General features: G+C 43.3%; 1 protein-coding gene across 4 annotated transcripts in view; it reads left to right on the top strand.

The window, feature by feature from the left end:
• The window catches only part of Faf2 (Fas associated factor family member 2), a 46,638-nt gene that overhangs the window by 15,069 nt on the left and 15,130 nt on the right, over positions 1–16,439 (top strand). For 3 of the 4 annotated variants that reach the window (XM_085831070.1, XM_085831071.1, XM_085831072.1), the window contains 4 exons: positions 5,362–5,430; positions 8,752–8,829; positions 12,364–12,440; positions 15,632–15,770. In XM_085831070.1, the coding sequence (XP_085687196.1) occupies positions 5,362–5,430; positions 8,752–8,829; positions 12,364–12,440; positions 15,632–15,770 (363 nt within the window). Of the gene's footprint in view, positions 1–5,361; positions 5,431–8,751; positions 8,887–12,363; positions 12,441–15,631; positions 15,771–16,439 lie in introns of all 4 variants that reach the window. The other variant, XM_021180487.2, reaches the window with a different exon arrangement.

Genomic DNA, 16,439 nt, shown 5'->3' with positions numbered 1-16,439 from the left:
GTTTCTGCAGTGTTGTCTCAGTCACTCAGGTATCTGCGTATAGCCAGGCCACTCTGAAGAGCAAAGCAGCTAGGAAATTGCAGATTTTGCTTTTATCATTCACTGACTTTGTACTCAAATCAGTGTGTCTTTTTAACTCGTGGTGGGCGTGATGGTAATATTTTTATCATAGAATTACTCAACATAGTGAAGATAGCCACAATACTTTGCACAATAGAAACAAAAGGGGGGCTGGTGAGATGGCTCAGTGGGTAAGAGCACCCGACTGCTCTTCTGAAGGTCCAGAGTTCAAATCCCAGCAACCACATGGTGGCTCACAACCATCCGCAACGAGATCTGGCGTCCTCTTCTGGAGTGTCTGGGGACAGCTACAGTGTACTTACATATAATAAATAAAATCTTTAAAAAAAAAAAAAGAAAGAAACAAAAGGGGTTAAGAGCACTGACTCCTTTTCCAAAGGTCCTGAGTTCAATTTCCAGCAACCACATGGTAGCTACAACCATCTGTAATGGGATCCAGTGCCCTCTTCTGGTGTGTCTGAAGACAGCAACAGTGTACTCATTCATAAAATAAATAAATCTTAAAAAGAAGAGGAGGAGGAGGAATGCTAAGAAACGAGGAAGAGGCTGGGACGATAGCTTAGTTGGTAAAGAACTTGAGTTTCCGTACCCAGAACTCTTAGTAAAAGAAAAAACAGCTGAGCATGACGGACACACTTCTAATCTCAGCACTGTAGAATCTTACTGGTCAACGAGCCTAGTCTACTTGGCGGGTTCCAGGCCAGTAAGAGATGTCTCAAAAAACAAAAGGTGAATGCTCTTGAGGTTGTCCTGTGACCGGCTCCACAGGCATGCGTACCTACATATATGTGACAAGAGAGTGAGACTATGAAAAAGAATTGTGTTGCTAATTTTCTAGTTTAGTTTCTTGATTGGTGTTTAGTTTTTTAGTCTTGAGACAGGGTCTCTATATAAACCTACCTGTCCTGGAACTCACCGTAGACCAGGCTGTCCTTGGACTCAGAGGTCTACCTACCTTTGCAGTACTGGGATTACAGGTGTGTGCCACCACCATGAGGCTGAGTCTTAATATATGCTAATATTTCCTAATATAGCAGCCAGAGCTGGGGACATACTGAGCCTGGGTGAGACCCTGGATTCAACCCCCAACACACTAAAAAAACCTGCTTTAAAACCCAAGAAAGAAATACATAATAAAAAAAAATATTAAAAAAAAAAAAAAAACTAGCAAGATTTTGCTGAAAGGACCCAAATATAGCTGTCTCTTGTGAGACGATGCCGGGGCCTAGCAAACACAGGAGTGGATGTTCACAGTCAGCTATTGGATGTATCACAGGGTTCCCAATGGAGAAGCTAGAGAAAGTACCCAAGGAGCTAAAGGGATCTGCAACCCTATTGTTGGAACAACATGATGTACTAACCAGAACCCCAGAGCTCTTGTCTCTAGCTGCATATGTATCGAAAGATGACCTAGTCGGCCATCAATGGAAAGAGAGGCCCATTGGACTTGCAAACTTTATATGCCCCAATATAGGGGAATGCCAGGGCCAAAAGAATGGGAATGGGTGGGTAGGGAAGTGGGGGTCGCTATGGGGGACTTTTGGGATAGCATTGGAAATGTAATTGAGGAAAATATGTAATAAAAATATTAAAAATTAAAAAAAAAAAACAAGAAAGATAGGCTAGGGTTGGAAAAATGGTTCTGCAGCTAAGGATACAGTGTGAGGCCTGCTTGATGCTCCTACCCCATGAAGTCCCTGCAGACAGCAGACTGCTCCCTCTAACTGGGAGACAGGATAGCTTCCTTTTCTTTTTTCTTTTCTTTTTTTTCTGAGACAGGGTTTCTCTGTGTAGCCCTGGCTGTCCTGGCACTCACTTTGTAGACCAGGCTGGCCTCGAACTCAGAAATCCGCCTGCCTCTGCCTCCCAAGTGCTGGGATCAAAGGCGTGCGCCACCACTACCTGGCTCGATTTCTTTTTTTTTTTTTTTTTTTTTTTTTTTTTTTTTTTTGGTTTTTTGAGACAGGGTTTCTCTGTGTAGCCCTGGCTGTCCTGGAACTCACTCTGTAGACCAGGCTGGCCTCGAACTCAGAAATCCACCTGCCTCTGCCTCCCAAGTGCTGGGATTAAAGGCGTGCGCCACCACGCTCGGCTGTCGATTTCTTTTCTTAAGTTAATAATAGTAACCGTGTTTCTGCTGAGATGACACAGGTGGCATCAAAACCAATGGGGTCTGTTCTAGAACTCCACTCTGGCATTGGAAAGTATATGTTGGCACTAAATGAGAACAAGGTAGCTTTTAATTTGCACTGGAACCAGCTTTAGCCAATGTTAACCGGGATTGTTCTTATGAAGACTCTGTACTGCCTTTGGCAGTAGCTATCAAGGGTTTAAAATTTGCCTGGTCCTGACAGGGAGGGAAAAAGCAAGTAGTTGATCAAGGTCAGTGGTTGTCAGCCTTCCTAATGCTGCAGCCTTGTAGTACAGCTCCTCATGGTGACCCCAACCATACCTTACTTCCATTCTTACTTCAGAACTGTAAATCTGCTACATTTACATTTTCTACAATGTAAGTTGAAAATTTACAGTATAAAAGTCTGTTTTCTGACTGCCTTGGACAGCCCCTGTGAACAGGTCTTTCATTTGTGACAGGGTATCACAGTGTAGCTAAAACTATCACTTTTGTTTTTTGTTTTTTGTTTTTCTTTTCTGGTTTTTCGAGACAGGGTTTCTCTGTGTAGCCCTGGCTGTCCTGGAACTCACTTTGTAGACCAGGCTGGCCTCAAACTCAGAAATCCGCCTGCCTCTGCTTCCCGAAGTCTGAGATTAAAAGCGTGCGCCACCACTGCCCAGCTTCAAAGGTATATACTTGATATATTAAGAGATGCAAAAGTCTAAATATTTAGGAGAGGATCTCACAGAGAAAAACTTAAGAATGTTTGAGAGAGAATAAGAAAGTTGTTTTCTAAGACAAGCAAGGATGTCCTACAAAAATCAAAAGGACAACACAGAGAAAACCCTGTCTCAACAAAAACCCCACTAAAAAGTAAAGAAAGATTTCATTTATGTGTTCACATACAATGTATATATAATATTCATCATCGTCGTCATCTCCTTTTCTGAAAAAAGGTTTTACTGTGTAGATCATGCTGGCCTTGAACTCAGAGATCCACCTGCCTTTGCCTCCCAGAGTGCTGGGATTAAAGGTGTACACTACTATTTCTGGCTTGTATATGTACTTTTTAAAGATTATTTTTGCTCTTAATTATGTGTATATCCACACAAGGGTAGGTGTCCATGGAGGACAGCAGCACTGACTCTCCTAGGAGTTGGAGTTACAGGTGATTGCCACCTTATGTGGGTCCTGGGAACTGAACTCATGTCCTTTGCAAAAGCGGTACTCACGTCCCACCCCCCCCTTTTTTTTTTTTAATGTATGAGTACACTATAGCTGTACAGAAGGTTGTGAGCCTTCATGTGGTTGTTGGGAATTGAATTTAGGACCTTTGGTTGGGCCCTGCTCGCTTAGGCCCAAAGATTTATGTATTATTATAGATAAGTAGTACACTTATCCGCTGAGCCATCTCTCCAGCCCCAGTACTCACTCCTAACCATTGAGCTAGTGTTTCAGCCCAAGGGGATAAATATGTGTATTTTAAGATTTGTTTGTGGGCTGGAGAGATGGCTCAGCGGTTAAGAGCACTGACTACTCTTCCATAGGTCCTGAGTTCAATTCCCAGCAACCACAGGGTGGCTCACAACCATCTGTACTGAGATCTGATGCCCTCTTCTGGTGTGTCTGAAGACAGCTACAGTGTGCTTATATACAATAAATAAAAAAATAAGCAAAATAAATCTTAAAAAAAAAAAGATTTGTGTGTTTGTGTGTGTGTGTGTGCGCGCTCGGGGTGGGCTCTCATTGTATAGCTCAGGTTGTCCTCAGACTTGACTTCCTCTGTTAGAGTGCTGGGATAACAGATCAATGAAATTGGGTTTGTTTTAAGATTTATTATATCCAAGTACACCGTAGCTGTCTTCAAATGCACCAGAAGAGGGCGTCATATCTCATTACAGATGGTTGTGAGCCACCATGTGGTTGCTGGGATTTGAACTCAGAACTTTCAGACATTTAAATATTTTTATTAATAGTGATGAGGAGATGACTCAGTTGGTTAACGTGCCTCTGGCATAGGCATGAGGATCTGAGTTCAGGTCCTCAGAGTCCACAATAAAAGCTGGAGGGTGATGGCACCTGTAACCAAAGTACAAATGTAGCCTAGCACAGTAGATGAGCTCAGTTCCCTATATTCATTGAGACTTATCTCAAAAAATAAAGATGGTGTGCCTTTAATCCCAGCACTGGGGAGGCAGAGACTGGTGGGTCTCTGGGAGTTTAGGGCTAATCTTGTCTACATATCATTTCCAGGACAGCCAAGGCTGCACAGTGAGACCCTGTCTTAATGAGTGAATGAATGAATGAATGAGTAAGTGAATGGATGGATGGATCAACAGTACTTATTTGCTGGGTGGTAGTGGTACACACCTTTAATCCCAGCACTTGGAAGGCAGAGGCAGGCGGATTTCTGAGTTCGAGACCAGCTTGGTCTACAGAGTGAGTTCCAGGACAGCCAGGGCTACACAGAGAAGCCCTGTCTAGAAAAAAACCAAAAAAAAAAAAAAAAAAAAAAAAAAAAAGAGAGAGAGAGAAAGAAAAAGGAAAAAAAAAAAGAAAACTGAATTCCAGAGTTGAACATCCTGTCCTTGGGTACAGAGTATATAATCAAGGCAAAAAACTGAGTTTTGACTTATCAGTCTGTTTGAGATAATAAATCCCTCTGTTCCTGTGGTTGCCAGTGAGACTTGACCGTTGAAATGACGTTAACTCATAAGCATTTGTCGAATGGAAGGTTCATGAACAGGGAGGCCTGTGACTTTTGTACTGTGATGAAGGGCCTAGGATTGTGTGAGGGATTTTTAGGCATGTGACGTGGATCTGAATTGTTAGATTTGCCGGCTATTGACCCCTGAAGGGAAATAGTGAGAAAGGAGTAGAGCACTTGTTATGCTCATTGTAGAGGGTTTGCGTAGGTTCTAGGAGTTCAGGTCAGGCCTTGTCGAGGCAGGCTCTCATTTACTAAATGAGCTGTCTCACCAGTGTTTCCTGCAGCCAGCCATGACCTTCTCCCTACATCTCCCAGTTGCTAATATATGCACGTGCTGCCATACCTTGTCTGTATGGTGCAGGAGATGGAGCCCAAGGCTTTATGCATGCTAAACTAGCAAGCACCTCACCAGCTCGGCCCTGGCCCCATAGTAATACTGTGCTTCTCTTCCTTTCAGGATCTGACTGGCATAGAGTCCATGGAGCAGTGTCGCCTTGCCTTGGAGCAACATAACTGGAACATGGAGGTATGGGCACCCACTCCTACCATGTTTAATGTCCTGCTGCCACAGGACACCCCCTGCACACACACCGAGGAGGGGGTCTGCTTTTGTTTATTGATTTCAGAATTATGGCTTCTTTGTGTTTCAAATACTCGGGTAGAAGTGTGGGAACACCGAGTGTGGTGAGCACCACCTTTAATCCCAGCACTTGGGAGACAGAGGCAGGCAGATTTCTGAGTTTGAGGCCAGCCTGGTCTACAGAGTGAGTTCCAGGACAGCCAGGGCTACACAGAGAAACCCTGTCTCGAAAAACCAAAAAACAAAATAAAACAAAACGAACGAACGAAAGAAAGAAAGAAAGAAAGAAAGAAAGAAAGAAAGAAAGAAAGAAAGAAAGAAAGAAAGAAAGAAAGAAGAAAAGAAAGAAAGAAAGAAAGAAAGAAAGAAAGAAAGAAAGAAAGAAAGAAAGAAAGAAAGAAAGAAAAGAAAAGAAAAGAAGTGTGGGAACTATGAAAGTAAAGGACTGTGTTGATGTGGTTCCTCCCCTTATGTGTCCAGCATCGAGTGCTCTGGCTGCCACACTGCCTGTATCAGTGCCTTGAGGTAGTTCTACAGGGGAAGTCCCGTGAGAACAGAATTCTCAGTTTAGTTTTGTTAATTGCTCCCAGCATAAAACTTAAATATTTAGATTGTTTTTGTTGTTGTTGTTGTTGCTGCTGTTTTCAAGAGGTTTGTGTGTGTGTGGGTGTGGGTGTGTATAGCGGTGACTGTCGTAGAACTGGCTCAGATACACACACATACTCACTTAAAACTTTAATTTTTTTCCTTTGGCATAATAATTAAGTTTTTTTTATCCTTTTTAATATTAATCCTTTCATTTTATTTCATTTCACTATCTGTTTGGCTCTTTAGTAATTTTCTGTTGACATTATAAATCTATAAGTATATTTTAAATTCAATGTTTTCCAACAAAAACAAGTATACTTGGGGAATGGATAAACTAGGCATGGTGACACATACCTGTAATTCCAGAGCTTGAGAGGCAAAGGCAGGAAGATTAGGAGTTCAAACTCAGCTTTTTCATAGTAAAGCCCTGTCTCAAAGAAAGGAGGGGTTCGGACAGAGGGACGGATGGAGGGAGGGAGGTAGGGAGGGACGGAGGAAGATAAGTAGAACAATCATGTGCCTACCTATCAGCTCCTGACCCCGAAATGTTCTGTAACAGTTTCAAATTTCTGCTCCGCTGACAGAGAAGAAGACAGGTTGTCTCTGAGTCGCTTGCTTATCCTCTCTCTTCCACCCGGTTTCCTCCTTTCCTAGGGTAACCGCTGTTAACAGGTGTGTGTTTACCAAACACTGGAGAGTTATATTTTGTGAGCTAGATATCTGTATTGTTTTTAGTCCTCCTTATTTGGCGAGATTACCCTGCATTGCATAAATGTGTGTGGCTAGAAAGATTTATTTCCCAAAGTAATGTCTTGTCTTTTTCAATTATAGAAACAAAATATGCCTATATAACTTTTAAACACAAGAAAGCTCTTACGCTTTCTAGAGATAAGTACAGTTGCTTTAGTGTGTGTCCTTCCAGACTTGCTTCTCTATGGAACTGTTTCATCTTCTACCACGTGGTTCCTGGGGTTGGCAGCAAGCTACTTTACGTACTGGCTTAGGTAGAGTCCTATTGCTGTGAAAAAATACCAAGACCATGAACACCTGCCCAGGGCAGCTAAGCCCTTCCATGTTAATCACGAATCAAGAAAATACACGGCAGACTTGCCTTCATGCCAGTCTCATGTGGGCACTTTTTTCAGTTGCATTCCCTCCTTGAAGATGACCCTAGCTTGAATCAAGTTGACAAAAACCTAAGCAGGTCACGCACTGAGCCAGCATGCCAGCCCTGAAAGGTCATTCTTACCCCACTGAGTATGGTTTGACTACCTGGAGTTAATCAAACCATTAAAGGTCAGGTCTAGTTACTACCTGCCAAACACCCTTCTGATACCAGCAGCAAGTTCAGACAAAGTACATTACCCGCCTCGGGCTCAATAGTTACTAGCAACACACTGAAAACAGTTAGATTGTGATAGGACTGACTACTACAGGTTACCAGCTAAGAGAATTGACAGGGTATCCAAGGCTCCCAAATATTTGTACACCCGTCTTCTGCTGGGTCAGGGTGTGCATGAGTGACCATGGGCACAGTCTGCTGAGCCAAGACACAGCTGAGCTTGGGGTTTTGTTGTTGTTTGTTTGTTGGTTGGTTGGTCTTCATCATTTAGTAATAGTTGATTTGATTGGCTGCCTATATGGGTGGCCTCACTTAATTGAGAGATACTGTTGCTCCAGTCTCCACCATAAGCTACATCCCTGGTCTTTCTGGCACTGTCACATTCCCGTAACACTACAAGTGGATCATGGAGAAGGGAAAGCCAGGCATCTCTTTGGGCATGGCCCATTTTATCACAAAACTGGGACAGAAATTAGAATTTAGAGAAACAGTGAAGGTGTTTTTTTGTTTGTTTTTTTTTTTAAACATGAATATTCAGATTTTTTTCCTAGTGATTTTGTTTTGTTTTGTTCTGTTTTTGAGACAGTCTCAAGCCAAGGCTAACCTCGGACTCCCTGCTTAGCTTGAGATGACCACAAACTTTTGATCCTTCTGTCTCCACATTCTGAGTGCTGGGATTAAAGCAACTGAGCCCTAATAGTCAGATTTTCAGATTAAGTTGGCCTTCCCTCACATTCCTCCCACTTTGAAGAGTTTTTATTCCTCACTTTTTCTTAACAAATCTGTATCTTTATTTTAAAAAAAAAATACATATTTTTTTTCCAGATTAATTCTAAGCACTGTTTCCTTCATTTTTGCACATGATCTAAGGCTTGTAAGTTAGGCTCTTTCTGGGCTGCATCCTCTTTGCCAAAGCTGTCTATCTGATACCAACAATCAGTACTGCCTGCTGCACAACACTGCATGTGCTGCTTATGCTGCACCTGTGCACTGCTCTTCCTGGGATTGAGTGGTAAAGCATATTATATTTCAGCTATTCTGAATAGCATATACTAATATTTACAGTGTGATTGCTATGTAAATGTGGTTTCTTTTCTCTCCCCCCCCCCCAATTTTTTATTAGGTATAAATGTGGTTTCAAGACAAGTTCTTGGTTCTCTTCTACTGTGGGAGACTTCCCATTGCCCCACAGTATAGCAGGAGAGAGGTCCCTGGGCATAGACTCTCCACGTACATTATGCAATGCTTGTCTTGTTTTGAGACATGATGCAGTAGTTTCCTCCTGGGTTTATTTGAGTATCACTGAAGTTCTGCATTGTGTTTTTTCTCCTCCACAGGCTGCTGTCCAGGACAGACTGAACGAGCAGGAAGGTGTACCAAGTGTTTTTAATCCACCGCCAGCTCGGCCCCTACAGGTTAATACAGCTGACCACAGGATCTACAGCTATGTTGTCTCAAGACCACAACCAAGGGCAAGTTTTGTAGCTAGAATACCTTCTTTTTAATTTGGTTTTATTATCTGTGTGTGATGGAGCAACAGAAATGTTCACAGGATCACCATGTTAGCTGTGGGCCCTGACAAGACTTATGTGTTCATCCATGTCACTTGGCTTTGTAATGCATTGCTATAGGAACTGCTTTTCTGTTCTTGAGGCAGTGGTTCCTGGGCCTCATTTTGAGCAGCTTGCTTTTGAAATGTCTACTGCAGGCTGAATGGAGCTCTTCTGAGCATGTCTATGACCCACATGCATACATGAGCCATGGAAGCCTGAGAGGGCACTGCATCCCTGGGAACTGGACATAGGCTGCTGTGAGCAACCATGAGGGTGCTGGCAACCAAACCTGGGTCCTTTGTAAGAACAGCCAGTGCTCTTGACTGCTGAGCCATCTTTCCAGCCTCCCTCTCACTCTTGTGTGTTTTTTTGTTTGTTTGGAGAAATGATCTTACTCTGTAGCCCAGAATGGCTGGCAACTCACTGTAGCCCAGGCTGGACTGGAGCTCACTGTGTAGGACAGACTGCCTCAAACCTTGGACATTCCTCCCACCTTTACAGGGTTGCTGCATGAACTGCGTACCATAGCTGGCAACCTCCCACCATTAAATTAAAATCTGATAAGTTCTTTGTGTCCCAAGTTCCCTTGACTTAGTACTTTTAAGGAGGTGCTTAGAATCTGTGGGAGCTCTGAACCACTGTTTTGAGGTTGGTCCTGAAGACTGGTAGTAAAGATGTGGTTCTAGAGTGGACTAAGTTAACTGCTGCTGTGGTATGCTAAGGTTAAGCACCATTTGTGGCTCAGTTTCTCCTTCCCTCGCCCTTTCCATTCATTGTCCTTCCCCTTCCCTTCCTTCTCTCCCTCCTTCCTTTTCTTCTCCCTCACTGCCTCCCCCTCATTCCTTCAGAACCATCTTCCATTGCATTTTATTTATTGTGTGTGCATGGAGGTCGGAGGACAGATTGAAAAGTCAGTCTCTCCTACCATGTGGGTCACAGGGATCAGATTCCAGTCAGCAGGCTTGGCAGCAGGGGCCTTCTACCTGTTGATCAACTTTGCGAGCCCCACTTGGTTTCTTTTTGAGGCAGAATCTCACTGTGTAGCCCAGGCTGTCATCAAACTCTGGATCTTTTCATCTTAGTTTTCCTGTTGCAGTCTGATTTCTCACGATCTAGTTAAGGAAATTAGATACATAGCTGATTGTGAACTCCACAAAGAACTTAATGGCGCTTTTCTTTCTTATCTTTGAGTGATGGCATTCACCTCTTACACATGCTTTTAGAATTGTTTTAAAGAAAATTAAGCACTTATTCAATCCTAGAGCAATTACAGTGACTCCATTATCCTATTTTTCATGTCTGTAAATGGAGTACTTAATGTTTCAAGAATTCCTTTAGAGTAGGAATTGGTAGTACACGTCTGTAGTCCTAGCCATTGAGAGGCTGAGATAGGAGAGATTGCCTGGGCTCTGTTGTGAGACACCATCTCAGGGAGGAAAAAGACCAGCTATAGAAATGGCTCAACAGTTGAGAGCACTGGCTGCTCCTGCAGAGGACCAGGGTTCTATTCCCAGCAACCACATGGCAGCTCATGACTGCCTGTAGCTCCAGTCCCAGGGATCCAGTGCCCTCTTCCAGTCTCCACAAGCACCAGTCACACGCATAGTACACAGACATCATGCTGGCAACACATTCATACACATAAAGTTAAATTAAAAGCAAACAAACCAACAAAAAAGAGTGCTGAGGCAAGAGGATCACAAGTTTGAGGCCAGCCTGGGCAACATAGTACAGCTGGCACCCAGATAAATGTAGGACTTAATTATGCTTTTTCTTTTTCTTTTATATTTTTGGTTTTTCGAGACAGGGTTTCTCTGTAGCCCTGACTGTCCTGGAACTCACTCTGTAGACCAGGCCAGCCTCAAACTCAGAAATCCACCTGCCTCTGCCTCCCAAGTGCTGGGATTACGCCCGGCAATTACGCATTTTCTATAGAAGAGACACTTGGCAAGGTCTTTAGTAGATGCCCTAAACCCCCAGAACTACTAACTAAGCCTTCTTATTTAATGTCTTCCTAAAGCATTGGCTGTCACTTTTGCTCTGTAAGATGCAGCAGCAAAGCTAGCACAGACTTCTCTTCCTTCCCAATTATGAACAAAAGATTGTCATTACTTATCCTCGACACAGGACTCCTCAAATCTTAACCTTTCTCTTAATGGGATCACTTCGTGGTTTCCCTTTGCCACATCGGTTGTAGGACCGACACTTTGGGGTCATTTTGTTGTTTTGAGACAGGCTCCTGCTATGTAGCCCTTTCTACTCTTGGATTTGCTATGTAGATCAGGCTGCCTCCAACTCACAGAGATCCACCTGCCTCTACCTCTCCAATGCAGACATTTAAAGTGTGCACCGTCATACCTGGCAGGGTCCATTTTTAAAGTAAAACAAGGATTGCTTGAACACAAGCAATCGCCTGAGACATTTGCTAACCAGGATGGCTACCAAGAGACTGGTAGGCAGCTGTCTTGTGAAGAAGGCTGGATGAAGAGTCATCCTGAGCGAGACGGTCACACTGCTCAATTTGCAGTTTAAAACTTAGGAACCCTTTAGGGTTTGAATTTTCCATTTAATATTTTCAGACCCCAGTTGACTGAAGGTAACTGGAACTACAGAAAACAAAGCCATAAATAAAGGGAAGAAAGACTGAAGTAGATGAGTACAGATTGGCCAAGTAAAAGTACCTGTCTGAACTTCCAACATTAGCTGCCTGAGGTGGGGCAGCCTGCCTGCGCTGTAGTGAGTTCTGGAACAGCCAGGACTACAAAGGGAAACCCTGTCTCAAAAACTAAAGGAAAAACAATAAACAAACCAGATTCCTAGAGCAATCCATAACTTAGGAAGTAATTTCCTGTGTCCCCATGTTTCTTCATCTTGGACTGGACCTCACTTTGTGTTTGAGACCCTGAACCCCATTTAGCTTTAGAGCCCACTGCGATGACCATACAGGACATTAAGCTGTTTGTAGGTAAGAGCAGTAAGATAGGTGGATTAGTGGATACATGAGGATGTCCTGGTGGTGTAGTCTTGTGTCTGGCATACAAGTGTCTAAAGCGAAGGTAATTATCTCTTGTTATCTCTGTGTGCCATATAGTGAGTCTAAATATAAGACGGAAAGAATGAATATTTGTTATGTGGGGAAATCGTTGACCATGAATCTAAATAGTGGTTTGAGAATGTTATGAAGATTTAAAGCAAGAATTCTGTGAAGAACCATGGTCTTAGATGAAGTGATAGATACCAGAGCAATAGCATTTAATAATGAGACCGCCAAGAAGCATTATAATAGAGAGAGGAATCACTAGAGAGGGGTGGGCTCGTGGAAATTGAACTAGTCATATTCTGTAAGTATTGAACATTGAGAGAATGGGGTCTCTAACTTTGTTTTTGGAATTCCAGGGCCTGCTTGGATGGGGTTATTACTTGATAATGCTTCCATTCCGGTTTACCTATTACACGATACTTGATATATTTAGGTATGTACCTCTGTTTATATGCTCCTAACAACAAGGTAGGCTTTGAGGCTGAAACTTAGGTTAGAGTAAGCTTGACGCTCAGTCATTTTTGACTAGCCTACTTGTCAGATTACTCTTCCTGCACTTTCTTTTACTATAGAAAAAAATGTTGTAAATTGTTGCCTAGTGGAAGGTGTTATGATTGGCTTCACATTGGTCCTGGCTGTTGTGTGTAAAACCACATGGATCTGTCTGTGTTTATTTATTGGTCTTCTCCTCCCCACACCATGTTTGTCACTGCTACATTCCCAAGGGAATCCCCATGCCCTTTCCTTTCTAACCACCCTATCTGTCTCCTGATTTCATACTCCAGGAACTTTTGTCCCAAACCACTTCTCCTCTGACTATGCACAATCCCAGTAGATTTTCTTGCTCAAGACTATACCTACTTAGCCATAGATTGTTGGCATCTTTCTAGGCAGTATTTTGTACATTTCCCTCTGCCCTGGCGATGCTTAGGTTACCAACACTGGAACCCTTTCGTACATGCACCCACTTGTTTCATACCTTCACCATCTAACTTCCTTTGTGTACCATTCAGATAACTTACCTTTGCAAGTTACAGTGTCCAGAGCTAGGAAATGTTGAGTATAACCTGACTTGCCAGCAGATCGGGCTTAGCATAGAATATGAGCTAGGGCAATGCCCGCCTGGGCTTTGCTAAAAGCTATTGGAGGCTGGGTGTGGTACCATCAGTCTGTAATCCGCTTGAGAATGAGGCAAGAGGAGTTGAGTTTGGACAGGGTGGGGAGAGTGGGAGTGGGAGAGCATGACGTCCAGGCCAGCGATGAGCTAAAAGAACGTGCACAGAGTGCCCCTTCCGGATTCCAATGCTGGAATATGGACCCAACTATTACCAGGGACTGGATAATAGCTTCTCCTTCATCTCCCACTCAGTGGCATCCTTGCTGTAGCAAAGTTTGTTGTTTTGTTTTGAGTTGGGTCTGTTTATGGTTTATTTATTTGGTTGATAAGGGGATTTTTGTTTTTGTTTTTTTAATTAATTAATTTATTTTTTTAAAAAGATTTATTTATTATTATAAGTAAGTACACTGTAGCTGTCTTCAGACACTCCAGAAGAGGGCGTCAGGTCTCATTACGGATGGTTGTGAACCACCATGTGGTTGCTGGGATTTGAACTCTGGACCTTTGGAAGAGCAGTCGGGTGCTCTTACCCACTGAGCCATCTCACCAGCCCTTAATTTATTTTTCTCTGTGTAGCTCTGACTGTCCTGGAACTCACTCTGTAGACTAGGCAGGCCTCAAACTTAGAGATCCACTGGCCTTGCCTCTCCAGTGCTGGCCATTGCAAACATTTTTTTTTTTCTTTTGTTTTTTCAAGACAGGGTTTCTCTGTATAGCCCTGGCTGTCCTGGAACTCACTCTGTAGACCAGGCTGACCTCGAACTCAGAAATCCGCCTGCCTCTGCCTCCCAAGTGCTATAATTAAAGGCATGCACCATACTACCTGGCTCATTGCAAACTTCTTTAATGTCTACCTGAGTTGTAGTTTTCCATTTCTGTTTTATTCAGGAATGGGTATGTGGAACTATACAATTTTTGAAAATCACAATGAAAACTGAGTTGACATGTATGGCTTAGACTATGTTGGCTGTTGAGATACATTGTAGTAAAAAGCAGTGGACTTCAAGCCTTTGCCCCTTCCTGGAATTTGGATACTCAGACAGCCATTAAATAGTCTTTTCAGAGAAATAAGTCGAACTACCAGCCATCTGAAGCACTTAGAACTACTTCCCTATATACAGAACTTTATGTCTTTCATTTTCTTGGATTATTCATATTGATGAATTTGGTTTGATGACTTAGGAAAAATACTCGTGGGAAATGTGTTTGGTTCAGTTTCTTGAGATGCGGTTTCTCTTGTGTAGCCCTTGCTGTAACTGCAGTTCGCTCTCTCAACCAGGCTGGCCTTGAACTAACAGGCATCATGGCACACACCTTTAATTCCAGCACTAGGAAGACAGAGGCAGTCAGATCTCTGTGAGTTCGTTGAGGCCAGTCTGGTCTACAGAGAAAGTTGCAGGACAGCTAGGGCTGTTACAAAGAGAAACCCTGTCTCAAAAACTAAAAAAGGGAGGGCGGGGCAGTGGGGGGGGGGGAGAGTAGGCTTAAGAATTGGTAAAGAAAGTTATCAGCGTTTACTTTTTTCTATACTAAAAATTGAAGTAAATATTGTTTGCTTCCCTTGGGAAAATATGCATGGCATGTTTTACTAATTGTAATGCGATGTTGTCATCTAGGCAACTTCCTGTGAAGTGTATGTAGAACATCCCCCTTCGCCTCATAACCGTGTATGGACACCCAGAGCGTAAGAAAGGGCATACCATACGGCATGGTAGCATAGGCTCTTTAGGGATAGTGTATGGACCCTTGAGACACTGCATCCTTAGGTCTAAAGTAGCCACCAGTGTTCCACATCTTGGTCAGCTTTATGACTCCTCCCATGGAAGCCATCACTGTAAACATATCAAGCAAATATACATGCCCCTTTGAAGAACAAATACATTGTGACTAAGTCCAGGTTTGAAGTGAAGTCCCTGTTGATACTTGAGTAACTTGAGAGTAGGAGCTGAACAGTCAGAATCCCAGAAGAACATAAAGCAGAGGAAGCTGGGAGGAGGAGATGCAGGAAGGGGTCGTCTATTCTGCAGCAGAGTTTGTCATTGCACCTTTTCTTTCTTTCTTTCCTTATTTTTTGATTAAGACACGTTCTTTGTCTGCATTATTTGGTGTGCAAATCACTGACCACATACGTCTGTTGAGCACTTGAAACATGGTAGGTGTGGCTGAGGCACTGAATTGTAATTGTGTTTAATTTAACGCATTTAAAACAGCCATAAATAGTTAGTGGCTGCCATGTTAGACAGTGTCTGGGGTTTGGATCTTTCTTGGTCAGGCCGGCACTGGAATGTCGCTGTCTAGTGGTGTGCAGTCTTCTTGAGCAGAGAGCAGACACTTGGCAGCTGTGGCTTTCGAGCTGAACTCTCCCTTGAGGGTTAATGGCCACTCACTGACCACTCACTTCCCCTGCTACCACCCTCTGGCTCTGTTAGAAAAGTCTGTACAAACTGGCCCACTCCATATGCGCTACAGTAAGCCAATTCATGTGATATTTATTCCTTCCTCCCCAGGTTTGCTCTTCGTTTTATACGGCCTGACCCTCGCAGCCGGGTCACTGACCCTGTTGGGGACATTGTTTCATTTATGCACTCTTTTGAAGAGAAATATGGGAGGGCACACCCTGTCTTCTACCAGGGAACGTACAGCCAGGTCAGTGCCACGAATCAAATAGATGCCAACGTACCAATATGATTCTGTCCTCAAAGGAAAGTGTAGCTTAGCTGTGATCATGTTGCTCTTACACTCACAAAAGACTTAACTAGTTCCTCACTGGTTAGAGAAATGTAAACAGAGGCAGGACCAAGCCTTTTCTCTAGCCTCCTGGTCTAGCCCCGTTCTTGTGACGTCCTTTCTGCATAGCTTGTTTCCATTCCCTAGGTTCCCACTGCACCCTTCCCCAACACTTCCCCTCAGTGCCTGCTCTTGCTGCTCCTCCCACCAGGAGTGTCCTCTATCAGTGCCTTCTGTCCTTCACACCAGCTTGCGCTGTCCTGGCCACTCCATCCCTTCCCTATTGCACCCTACCTTGCTTTCTAAAGTACTGACCTACCTTCTTTTTTGTTTTCCATCCTTCTGTTCTTAAATTTATAACAGTTTTACATTCCTCCTTACATGGTTTGTGTTCACGTCTTTGCTGTGTTATCAGACTGTACACACCTTCAAGGCAAGAGCAGAATTTGTTTTGATCTCTTACAAACTGAATAGGATTCAGACCATAGGTTCAAGGCAGCTCATTTGATTCAAACCAAGCCAAAAAGACCTTTCATTTTCTCCTTTCAGGGAGGAAAGCTGGATTTTAGGCATATGTAGTTTGCCAGA

The sequence above is a fragment of the Mus caroli genome, unplaced genomic scaffold (genome assembly GCF_978045245.1).
Source record: "Mus caroli unplaced genomic scaffold, Mus_caroli_1 scaffold_15, whole genome shotgun sequence".
Lineage (NCBI taxonomy): Eukaryota > Metazoa > Chordata > Mammalia > Rodentia > Muridae > Mus > Mus caroli.
The sequence above is the reverse complement of the archived record's forward strand: the minus strand, read 5'-3'. Positions and strand labels throughout refer to the sequence as shown.